This window comes from Nomia melanderi, chromosome 2 (assembly GCF_051020985.1).
Source record: "Nomia melanderi isolate GNS246 chromosome 2, iyNomMela1, whole genome shotgun sequence".
NCBI classification, from domain to species: Eukaryota; Metazoa; Arthropoda; class Insecta; order Hymenoptera; family Halictidae; genus Nomia; species Nomia melanderi.
This window is the reverse complement of record NC_135000.1, coordinates 3113081-3124889: the sequence shown is the minus strand read 5'-3', so window position 1 is coordinate 3124889 and position 11809 is coordinate 3113081. Positions and strand designations below refer to the sequence as shown.

The 11809-nt window shown below is 38.5% G+C and overlaps 3 protein-coding genes across 4 annotated transcripts; 2 read left to right on the top strand and 1 right to left on the bottom strand.

Moving 5' to 3' along the window:
- Positions 1–557: 557 nt before the first annotated feature.
- On the top strand, positions 558–2046 carry galla-1 (cytosolic iron-sulfur assembly component galla-1). Its single transcript, XM_031974138.2, has 3 exons — positions 558–873; positions 1197–1460; positions 1532–2046. Exons 1-3 carry the CDS (start codon positions 720–722, stop codon positions 1627–1629), a joined length of 516 nt encoding a protein of 171 aa, XP_031829998.1. The 5' UTR covers positions 558–719; the 3' UTR covers positions 1630–2046.
- Positions 2047–2418: 372 nt separating this feature from the next.
- On the top strand, positions 2419–10024 carry CTL5 (C-type lectin 5). 2 transcript variants are annotated; one of them, XM_076374195.1, is made up of 5 exons: positions 2419–2770; positions 8807–8910; positions 9014–9208; positions 9295–9500; positions 9581–10024. In XM_076374195.1, exons 2-5 carry the CDS (start codon positions 8817–8819, stop codon positions 9737–9739), a joined length of 654 nt encoding a protein of 217 aa, XP_076230310.1. In that variant the 5' UTR covers positions 2419–2770; positions 8807–8816; the 3' UTR covers positions 9740–10024. The 2 variants fall into 2 exon arrangements, with proteins under 2 accessions (XP_076230310.1, XP_076230311.1); XM_076374196.1 differs by lacking the exon at positions 2419–2770 and adding an exon at positions 6851–7283.
- Positions 10025–10089: 65 nt separating this feature from the next.
- Positions 10090–11665, bottom strand: RpL35 (ribosomal protein L35). Its single transcript, XM_031974262.2, has 3 exons — positions 11521–11665; positions 10957–11093; positions 10090–10373 (listed from the first exon to the last, which is right to left on the bottom strand). The coding sequence occupies exons 1-3, from the start codon at positions 11521–11523 to the stop codon at positions 10142–10144; spliced, it is 372 nt and encodes a 123-aa protein (XP_031830122.1). The 5' UTR covers positions 11524–11665; the 3' UTR covers positions 10090–10141.
- Positions 11666–11809: the final 144 nt, after the last annotated feature.

The window sequence follows — 11809 nt, the reverse complement described above, 5'->3', positions numbered from 1 at the left end:
TCACGCGTTACCACCGATCGATTTCGTGCCACGGAATCCCACTCTAAATTTATTCCTATCTTTTACTGCGACGCGAATGATGCTTTAATGGGAAAGCGAAATTTCATCGTTTTTTCCTCTCTCTTGCAGATGACCGCCTCAAACTCGTCTGGCTGGTCACGGATTGTAGGACAGGTTTCATGCTAATTTATGGAGACTTTTGCACATAAATAAATAAGCGAATACGACTGCACGGTAATTCATGCGAATTCGCAGGTACAAGTGTAAACAAGCGAAAGCACAAGTAACGCGTGTAATCACGTTTCCAAACGTTTTCATTTCAAACAGAAGTCATCCATGCATTAAAAACACTACTGTCTCTAGTTGCGAGAAATATCGGCGGGTAGCACAAGAAAATGGTACCAAATATGAATTCTAAGGGATCTATGGGATTCATAGATATTTGAATTGATTTATGCTGCGAAGATTAGAGTTTTCTTATGATGTATACATTTCTAGGGAAACTGCAATGTTACCGGGATTTGCAAAGGAACTGTATTGATAATGGAGTTGCTTCATCGTCATTGAACTTCCGCGCCACTGTGACGCAGCTTATCATATGGTCTACTCCAAGGAGGCAGCAGAGGTTAGGTTCATTGGAATGGTCAGCCATAATATAAACAAAAGTTAATGATGTTTCATTGAATCGCTATAAGAGGCAAGGGGGGCACGGGGCGAGAATGTTGTCGTTTTTACGAAAAATCTCTGTCGGGTCGAAGATAAGAGATGGTCTTCCGACAGGGGACGAAATGGAGGTTACTGAAGGCTATCCGGACACGAGAAACCGAGCTCTGGTCTCGAAGTCCGACACCGAACTGAAGGAATCTGTTTATGGCAAGTTTATACACAAAAGCTGATCATTACTTAACCTGAACAAAAAACTGTAAACATGTCATCGTTAACTACAACCTCATTATCAATTGTCCTAACTTTTAATGAAGATATTTGCTTGCCTTCCTATTGGTGGAAATATATCAACTATTTATAATGCATATTTTTATCTCATATGTTAGATTCATCGCTTGACAGTTGAAATTTATATTAGCAGCGGTAAATTATTTAATTTTAGCAATACCTATAACCACGATTTCATCATTACAAATATTTCACCGGTAAACTATTTTTATCAAGGTTCATAAAGAATGAAATTATCACAGATCTGCTCAGAACTATCAAAGATCCTGAGAAGCCTCAAACGCTGGAGCAGTTGGATGTTGTCTACGAAGACTGTGTAGAAGTCTGTAAGCAAACACCTAGAGGAGTATCTGTCATACGCATCGAATTCAATCCAACAGTTCCCCATTGTTCACTAGCAACGTTGATTGGTCTTTGCATCAGGATCAAACTAGAACGTCAATTAGTAGCTCTTTTTAAACTAGATATATATATTAAACAAGGTGCTCACTCTACAGAAGAAGAGAGTAAGTATCATTTCCAGTTACATAACACGAATTTAATATTATCATTCATTAATCGGAACTTTATGTTTCAGTAAATAAACAAATAAACGACAAAGAACGAATCGCAGCTGCTATGGAAAATCCAAATTTAAGGGAACTAGTGGAAAAATGTATCCAAGAGGAAGAATGAAGACCTAAATAATTTTATGGTGCTTGGGTTTCAATGAATTCAACACTGTTATAGTGTTTGGATTATTTTTATATGATAAACGTCTAAAGGACACTGCAAATAATGCAGCAAACAATGAATTTTCCTTAAAGATAGATCTTTGTCATTCACAATCTATCACAGAAAATCATAAGACTGCATAATTTACAATTTTCAAACACTATATCATCAAGCCTACATTGTAGGACATTTTCTCTCATAAAACGAAGAATATTAAAAATTGTTTATACAAAGTCAAACACATTGGTTTACAGACTCACCTTCTAGAATACCGTTTCGACCCTCGAGTCGTCAACCGAGCTACAACAATTATTCTACATGGGCACAACGAATTCTGTTCAACCAAAACTAACTAACAAATATACGTATTATAAACTACGAACCATTCGAGATTCATTATCCCTAATCCCAGGGTACCACTGATCCAAACAGCGTGGATGCAATCGAAAATCCCATTTCCCTGCAGAAAGTGCTATCAGAAAAATATTAATAATCCCCCCGCCGAGTACGCTATTAGCGTCGATTCATAGGCCTGTCATTCATCGAATCAAGGAAGTCGGTGATTCCACGTTTCGCTACCGGGGATGGAAGGACAATTCCTTTTTCAGAATCAATTACAGACGATCCATCCGAACCCGACGCGAGAAAAACGAATTCTGCCACCGAAAGACGACCGCTTCGAGGAAGCTCGAAGGTAACGGGTGAGGGGGAAGAACCGATCAGTGAGAGGCGCTGCTGGGGCAAGCTGGGAATTATCCAGGGCCCCTTTCAGGCCCCCGAAGATGTTCCCCAGACGGTCGGGTGGGAAGAATCTGGGTTACTCGAGCCAGAAGGGAATGTGGGCCGGCTATATACCGGTTGCTTGCTCGCACGCCGCAGTTCATTCTTCTTTCTCGTCGCGATCAACGAGTTGTCGACGAGCTTTGCCTTGCGCCGTTTGGGCCAGCCGAAAACGCAGACAGACGGTCGAACGGAAACCTGTCCGAGCAACGATCAACGAAGTCCTCCGCGACCTTTCACCTTCCTCTCGCATACTATCGGTAACACCTCGATCCGGCGGATCTTAGAGGACGGTGTCCGGGACCAGGAAAAGCTACAGCGGGTAAGTGCGGCCACCCGGAGAAATCGAAAGCGGCGACCCTGCGGGTCGCGTCGCGTTGACCCGGGAGCTTTCTCTTTGCCGATAGTTCTAACCTTTGCGCGCGGCTGTTCAGCGTTTGCGCGCCATTTTCGGACGCTGGGAACTTTGGTCTGCCCGGTTGGGTATATAGAATTTGGTCACCCTGGAAACAAGTAAAATTAATAAAATTGTTTCTTAAATTATTCTATTCATGGAAATGGATGAATGAATTAATGACTGAGATAAAGAGCAGGATTGTACTGGTAACTCTCTAGTGTCGATGCCCAAAAATTGATGTGAAGACGAGGATATTGGTAAACTGCACGGGGCGAGGCTCGCCTGGGATTAAATGGAATTAGACAAAGTGGAAACGCCTTTGTTCCAGCGAACAAAGAGAGCCGTAACTCATATCCTTCGTTAATTAGCAACGCCCCGGATTACCTTTAATTAATCGCGGCCGGTGCTCCGCCTTTTTTCATTCAAGCCAGACGAGATTGTTCCGGGCCACAACCCTTTACCGAATTCACGGTGTGTGAACCTGCTGGTCGTTCGCACGCTTTCCATATTCAACTCGCTGGCAGAGTGGCCAATTACACCGAGGCTGATCGTTGTTTTTTTTAAATCGCGAATCACGATGCTGTAAAGATAAAAAAAAAAGGAAGAGAAGCGAAGAGAAAGTTTGGAATTGTTCGGTGGCAAAAAAAAAAGGTCAGTCTCCCTGGATGCCGCGCGTCCGCCATGTTGGAGATCCAGCGGCTTTTAAAGTAAACATTCTTGTTTTGAAGATCGCTCACTTTCTCTTCGATCACCGCCGCGCATAGAGGAGGTTTATCTTCGGCTAGGTACCTACTTTCCTTGCGTAAGATCGGTACAAGTTTTACGCAACGATATGTAACTTGCAAAGCACGTGAGGCATTACTTCGAGCGGGAATTCATTACGACCAGATCTTACGATATCTCTGTAAAAGGGAAAAATGGAGGGAGACTCGCTCTCCGCTTTTTTTTCTTCTCTCTCTCTCCCTCGTTCGCCGCTTAAAATTCACCTGCCTCGGGGGAGAAACACTCTTCCCGATGGTCTGGAAAAAGAGAAGACAGGGAAGCGGCGCGAACGGAAAAGCTGTACGTTGTTCGAACGTTGCGCACCGCGCGGAATGTGGGTCGGGGATTCACCGAATTTTTCGTCGGGAATTCGAATGGTGACCGGCTGGCCGAAACTAGTTCTTTTTTTCGCGTGATCTGGTCTCACGTGTTAATGGTTGGTGGGTTGAATGAAATCTACGCGAGATTCTATTTTGAAACAATTAAAATGTTTTACTTATCTTATTTTGTAATTATTGAGAATCTGACAGTGTTAAGAGATATTGAAGCTATTAGGAGAATTAATACTGTAGTTTCAGTTGCGCATTGCAATGGGTATTGGTAGAGATTTAAAAAAGTCTGTTGTTACCATTTTTATTGGGATTAGAAATTAATTATGTTTAATGGTAGCTATAGTGTTGATTAGAAATTTCGACAATTTCTGAAATGATCTTTACTGTTTCAAAATAAGAATCGTTATACTGAATACGAATTTACTGAGATCGCCAACACCAATGGTTCCAATGAGTACACCTAATTAACACGAGTGCTTAATCCACTTAATTAAAATTTCTGTCGCGTTCTTTGGGAAGGATGCCGAATTATTCAGGTGATTCGAAAGTGTTTCAAATCCTCGAAGACCTCGTTTGACAGTAACACTACCAAGCAACTAAAGTGACCTGAGCTTCGAAGATTCCGATTCTTGTATCTATAGAAATACATAAATTTGTTGTATAATCTTCCTTAAATACTTGCAAAATGACAATCCTAAAATAAGTCAATATGGCCTACTTAGTAGTCCAATGTTAAGACTTGCCGCATTCTAAAACAAATCTAAATAAAAAGAAATATCATTTCAATCTCATCGCAACTGACAAAATATTCTCCACAAATATCCATCCAATTGAAAAACTATTCGAAAGAAAAAGAATTCAGCTGCTTCTCTTAATTAGAGAAACGCGAAATACTTCAATCTTATTGCAAAACTCATCACAATCTAAACACTTGAAAACAAACATTCTAAAACAGGTTAACTTGACCTGCCCAGTAATTCCAGTGGTGCAATACAAATGCATTGTAGCACAAATCTAAATAGAAGAAAATGCAGTTCCAACTTTACCGCAACGAACAAAACATTTTCCTCAAAGCTTCATCGGATTTTAAAATTATTCAAAACAAAAAGTCCAGCCAGCGTCGATCTCGACCCAATACGAATCGCCGGTTCTCCTTTCGTTTCTTTTTTCCCCGCGCACGGTCCTGCCCGGTTTTTGTGCTCGGGCTACTCGTCCCAAATACGCGAGAAAGACCAGCTCGTATGCAGCGTGCTCGTCGCGAGGCAGCTCCCAGGAGCCGTTAAGAAAGACGCGGACGCACAGCCGACTTCGTAACCGGCCGATATAAAGCCGGCCAGATAACGGTTCCACGGGCACACATGCGGATACGAAATAAAACCACGGTTCTCTCCCTGTTTTTCCCTCTCCTTTGAACCCCGCGCTAACCCTGAGGACAATATCGGGAATGCCGGCTTTAGGTTTATCTAAAATCCCACATGGGAGCAAGTAGGGCGACCGAGCTTAAACGAAACTCGGTTGCACGCTCAACCCGCACCTCTATGATTAGTGGATCTTTATGCAAATTCAAATTTTTAAGGGTATAGTTAGGAAAATAGAACTATCGTGGAGAATGGTTATTCGTAACAAATATCATAGAAAGCGCTACACTTCAGATATTTTATAAATTGTTTCGTTTTGCATGCATTCTGTGCAATTCTGCATTTCCAGATTTCCCATGAATGCATACAAATTCGCAGTTTATGACAATGGTACTCATTTCGGTTAGATGGATAATTATAATGCATTGAGAAGGGAAAGAGGAAAATCTGAACAAGTTCGCGTTCAAATTATATGTTCTGAGTTTGTTTTAACTGTGCTTGATAAAGCTTTTTAACATTAGATTTTATGGACCTTTATTGTAGGTTTATTCAATTGTCCCTCGAGAAATTGATGTTCATTTTAGATTTTGCAAATTAGGGACGTAAATGTTTACTAATTAATCTTTATATAAAATTCAGTATGCGTAAAATTGACGCATTTCGTAAACTTAGTGTTAATAATGTATTGGGAAAACCTATAAATTTGATACTTGCTCTGTTTACTATTGCTTTAAAACGATAGATAATAGAAAATATTATAATATTTAATTCATATTCAAAATGGTAGATAGTAAAAATATTATAATATTTAATTCATATTCAAAATGATAGATAGTAGAAAATATTATAATATTTAATTCATATTCAAAATAATAGATAATAGAAAATATTATAATATTTAATTCATATTCAAAAGGATAGATAACAGAAAATATTATATTTGGTTCATACTTGAAAAAGATAAATAACACAGATTCGTTATTTATCGTTCGTTAAATTCAAATCGAAGTTCTCATCATAAATTGGAGACGATATCATATAATACTTGAGTTGGTTGGACTCTTAACACTTTGCGAATAAAGTTTTATAAAAGAACTAAAATTGAGGATAAATTATCTTACTCTTAAATACGATAAACTTTTGTTATTTGAATTTAAATATTTATAACTTCCACATTGCTAATATAATGGTAAAAGTTAATATAAATGACAAAGAAGAATTTGTCATGTTACCCACTGTATACTTTGCCTACTTTAAACATAGCTTTATGCAATGTTTGTCCTAGCATTTTGTCCAGTTCGAAAACATTCACACGATTCCAACGCGAGATTCCCGAACATAATTATCGTACGCGAATTATCTCGGTTACCTCTGCGTGAACCTCAATCAAAATTCCCGTATTGACTAACCGGAAAATATGTACCGTGTTCATCGGGACGATAATTATTGCACAATCGTCGGTTGTTGTTAATACAATATTCTGACGAAATCCTCATCCGGCCGAGGACCTGCGCGTTTCAGAAATATATCTAACACCTTCCGCAAGGATTACGTGTCGCAACGTAACGTGCCCATTCGTGTCACGTGTCAACTGAATTTTCACTTGGTCAACCAATTTTCTAATACCTCTGAATCCATCCGTTTTAAACGCATTCTAGAATCCGCATCCTTTCATGGAAAGGTGTCCATCCAACAATTACATTCCAGTAAAAAAGAAAGTACTATTCGACAAACTTCTACTCGCTTCCACGAAATTTTGCGATCCGCTGCGAAGAAGCGCGTTACGTCAACCAATCATTGACACCAACCTGCCACTTTTACCGCAATCAATGAGTTATTATCACCGCGCGAACAAATTACACCGCTCGCGCAGCTTGTACTTTCCCTAACGGTAACAAGATTACTAAAAAATTCCTTATCCAAGTTTCACAATTACTTCTTTTAAATATCCGAAAAGGTTCAGACATTCAACTGGTAAAAAGAGAAGTAAGTACAGGAGGATTCAGAAAAAAGTACAAATCAACCAATTATGGAAGCATACGCAACAATATCAATTCTAAAAGGGCTTACAATGTCTAAAAAGGTAGCCAAGAGACCTAATAGAAGAGCTATAAGAAAAATAAACAATACAATGTAACCTCGATGGAGGTGGTACTCTCCCATGTATACAAATGTTAAGAATGAGAATTTGCCAAACTTCCAAGCGGACAAATTGCAAGGAAAAATTAGAAACAGAAAAAGACAATTACTAGTTTTTACAGCTGGCCTCTGCTAGATAGCTGTACAGTTATGGGATATTCTAATTTTTAGCAAAAACCATCCTCTCATTGAGAGCAGGATTTCATTAAGTCCCCGACCGCGCGGAATTCTGAATGCGGGTCATTGTTATTCAATACGGCGACCGAACACGAGCGGAAAGAATAATGGCGGCGGAACCCAGTGGCTTATTTAAGCGACTAGAAAGCACGGAATCAAGATCACCGAATGATCGCGTCCTAACGACGTGACTTCCTTTTCACTAAATACGTTTAATCGGATCTTGACGCCGCGTTTCTCTTTCAAACGCTGTCTTCGACAATGGTCGGTATCTTCAGTAGCGATCGCTGGCAACGGTGAACACGTATAATTTGATCATTCATTGTTAACACTAAGGTTCACTGAACGCGTCCATTCTACGCATATTGAATTTTATAAACATTGATTGGTAAATTAGTATCAATTCGAATACAATTAATTATAAATTGAATTGAATTACAACAGTTTCGATCGATGCAGTCGCACGAATACGTACCTTAATTGTTTATTTTTAAATTCCTAATTTTCAAGATCCAAATGAGCAATCAGTTTTCCTAGGAACAATGGAATAAACTACACGACAAATGTCCGTGAACCTAGCGTTAAGAACGTCAATTTACATCAGGCTGGAGATAATTGTTTAGCAGACAATAGTGTCGCGTCGAGACGTTCCGCCGATTAATTGTGCACCGTTGGCTAGTGTCGTGGAGACGATTTAGAAAGTCGCGGGATCGTAGACCGGCGAGGAAAGTTGCCGCCGCGTTGTAAAAAACGGCGACCCGTTGCAAAATCCCCTCGCATTTTTCACTGTCGTTGCCGCTGCCGCGGGAGAGGGATCCAACACTGGCCGTCTCCTTTCCTTTTCTAATCATATTTCACTCCTGAAAAGTCTCCTTTCACCCTCGACAAAGATTCGCTCCCAGGGAACTTTTACCTACTAGAGATTCAGAACGGAAAATTATCTTGCCTAACCAATCGCTTCCTCTTATTGAAGCCGAGAGTAAAGGCAGATGAAGCTCTGAATTGCATTCGGAGTCTTCCTTTCCCTGATCATTTCTGCTTCTGCAGTTTTCTTTCTTTCAACCTCTTCTGGAAAAACGAAAGCTTTGAGAACACTGTAACTGAATTGTAATATAAATTGAAAATAATAAATTGAACCGATGCAATGGAAATTGGAATTCGATTATTTTTCGGGTTTTTTTTTTTTTTTAAAGAATCACAAACATGAAGTCGTTATGGCTGTTGGTACTCTTCGCTGGGGTTGCAGTGGATGCTCAACGTCGACTCGCGCTCCCCGATCCACGCAGTTGTGCCAATCGTAAGCAGTACTCGGTTATTAGTTATTTTTATAGTTCTTCGAATGTGTTCTTTTGATTTTTGTTCATAGGATCAAGGCGAATAGAAATGATCTTCTGTTACAGGGGTACGACACGCCACTTACAGAGATGCCAGAGGTGTTGCACATTCGTACTTCTTCAGTTGGGAACACCAACCGACTAGAAGCTTAGAAGTAGACTGGCTCGACGCTCGTAACATCTGCAGAAGACATTGCATGGACGCAGTTTCTCTTGAAACACCGCAGGAGAATGAGTTCATTAAACAGAGAGTTGTCCGAGGTGAGTTGTAACACGCGGAATCAAATCACTCGGTGAACAGATTCAGTTTTACTTCTTTTCTTGACTAAATATTCAATTATCAACAGGAAACGTGAGATACATTTGGACATCCGGACGCAAATGTAACTTCAATGGCTGCGATAGACAAGATCTTCTACCGCAGAACGTCAACGGGTGGTTCTGGTCTGGTTCAGGGGCTAAAATTGGTCCCACCACGCAACGTAACTCGGGTGACTGGAGTCACACTGGTGGATACGGACAGCCGCAACCAGACAACCGTGAGGCTGCACAGGTATTTGATTTGAATTATTTGAAAATGTTAAACTGTTTTGGAGAAGACGACATGTACATGATAAAATGTTCCTGTTACAGGGCAACGACGAGTCATGCTTGTCGATGTTGAACAACTTCTACAACGACGGAGTTAAATGGCACGATGTGGCTTGCCACCATCGAAAACCGTTCGTTTGCGAGGACAGCGACGAGCTTCTCAACTTCGTGGTTTCCAGAAATCCTGGAATACGCCTTTAAAATTCACGCAGCAGCTTCTAGTAATTCTTGAACGTTCAACTTCTGAAAGTACTTGGAATTGAAACATTTATTTCGGACAAAGGCTTCTGTATTATAGCATCATTGTAACTTCATGTTTTAAATTATTTTCTATTCTACATTGCTCATTATCTTGAGCTTAATTCGAATGTTCGTTTGAGAAACTTTAATATCACAGCAGATGTTGAACAATCAAGGACTATGTTAGATTTTTTAGCTGGTAGAAGCTGTTTGTCTAACTCTAACTTTTGTACCCTTTTCTATAGAAAATAAAAAGCATTTGTCGATAGATCTTTTAGTTCGCACATTCTTTCTCGCAGAGTAATACAAAGTTGTGTGTTTAAAAAAAAACTTTTATTTTATCCCTTATCGATACCTCTCAGCTTACATTTGTACGGCATACTTTCTCGGAGGGAAGGCAGATCGCTTGCGTATCTCTTTCAGAGTCTTTCTGTTGGCTTGATAAGGTGTCAGTGCCCTTCTGAGTGCCCTAGTTTTCTTTGGCCTCAGGTCCAGGGGTTTGTACTTTTTGTTTTCATACAGTTTGCGCAAATTCTCCTTTTGCTTTTGGTGCATAATAATGTATACTCTAGCTATTTCCTTCCTCATAACACGGCTGAAATACAAAAAGAGAAGAGGAATAAAAAATTAGAAATTCATAGAAAAAGTTAAATTTCACAAAGATGAACTATGCATTTAAATTAAGAAAACAATATTCAATTTTATACAATATTGAAGATAACTTTTTAAAGAAGACTTATTGTTTTTAATATCAACTTGGCTGAAGTTTTTATATAGACATATAAATAAAACTGTTAGTTTCATGATACTATAAAAAAGTTATAGAAGATGTAAAACTTGAATCAATTCTTTCTTATACACGAGTGAATGTTTGAATGTTAAATATATTCTATGTTCACATTTTGCTTATTTTAAGAATGTATTAGGTTGTCCTGTAAATGTGTAGTATTTCTTTTTCTATCATATAAAGTAATATTTTATTAAATATAAAATTTTAGTAATTTCACAACCCGTCTCTCTCGAATATCTTGTACTGACTAAACTGAGCAGTTCAAACTTATATCGCTCTGTGACTACAAAACATAACACAAAAAGTATTAACACGCCGTAACACTAACTCATGGAACAATTTCATATAAGTATAAACTAATTACAATATATTTAAAATGTATACATACATCTTTGAAAGCTTAGAAGCAGCACCTCCAGTAACTTTAGCAACACGGAGATTTGTCAGTTCTGTTTTGAGTTCCTCAAGCTTCTTGAGGAGCTCCTTCTTATCCTTCATTCTCATTTCAGTGCACTTAACCTTCCCCTAAAATTAACAATCACATCACTACTCCGTGGATACCACTTTTAAACGCTAAAAATTGCAACAACCAGTAACACATGTTTCCTTCTGTGTAACTGTCAATGAAAACAATATTTAAACATCTTTGTAACGTTACGTATTAAATAAAAGAGAATAATTTAAGCTTTCTGCACTGCCATTAAAGTGCGATTAATGTTCTTAAAATTTAATCGCAAAAGGAGATGTAACAATAAGAATAGAATATTTTCAAATTTTTGAGCAACATAAAAGTAAGGGTTATGTGTAGGGGTAACTTGTTGAACGCCATTCATGGGAAAAAATTTATATATATTCTGGTTTATATTGCGTTTAGAAAAATTATAATAGAACTGATGAAAAGCAATCGATAAGGATGCTTTAAATATAAATGGATTTTCACTGATTCACTAACCATTTTCGTGTATTTCTTCTTCGATGGAAAAACAAGAAAGAAATTCACGAGTTAAAGGACGAAATAGATGAACATCTTCGTAATGTAATGAATGTCCACAGTTGTCCATCTAGCGGTGAAATGAAAAACTTCATTAGACTATATAAATATCATTCAATTACAGACGCATGCATAATTTTTACATTATTTTGTTTAAAAATGAAATAATTATAATATACTTTATTTGTAATTTTACTTTATTTAATAAAAAGAAGACTGTTAAAATGGTTGACAATATTGTATTGTAATT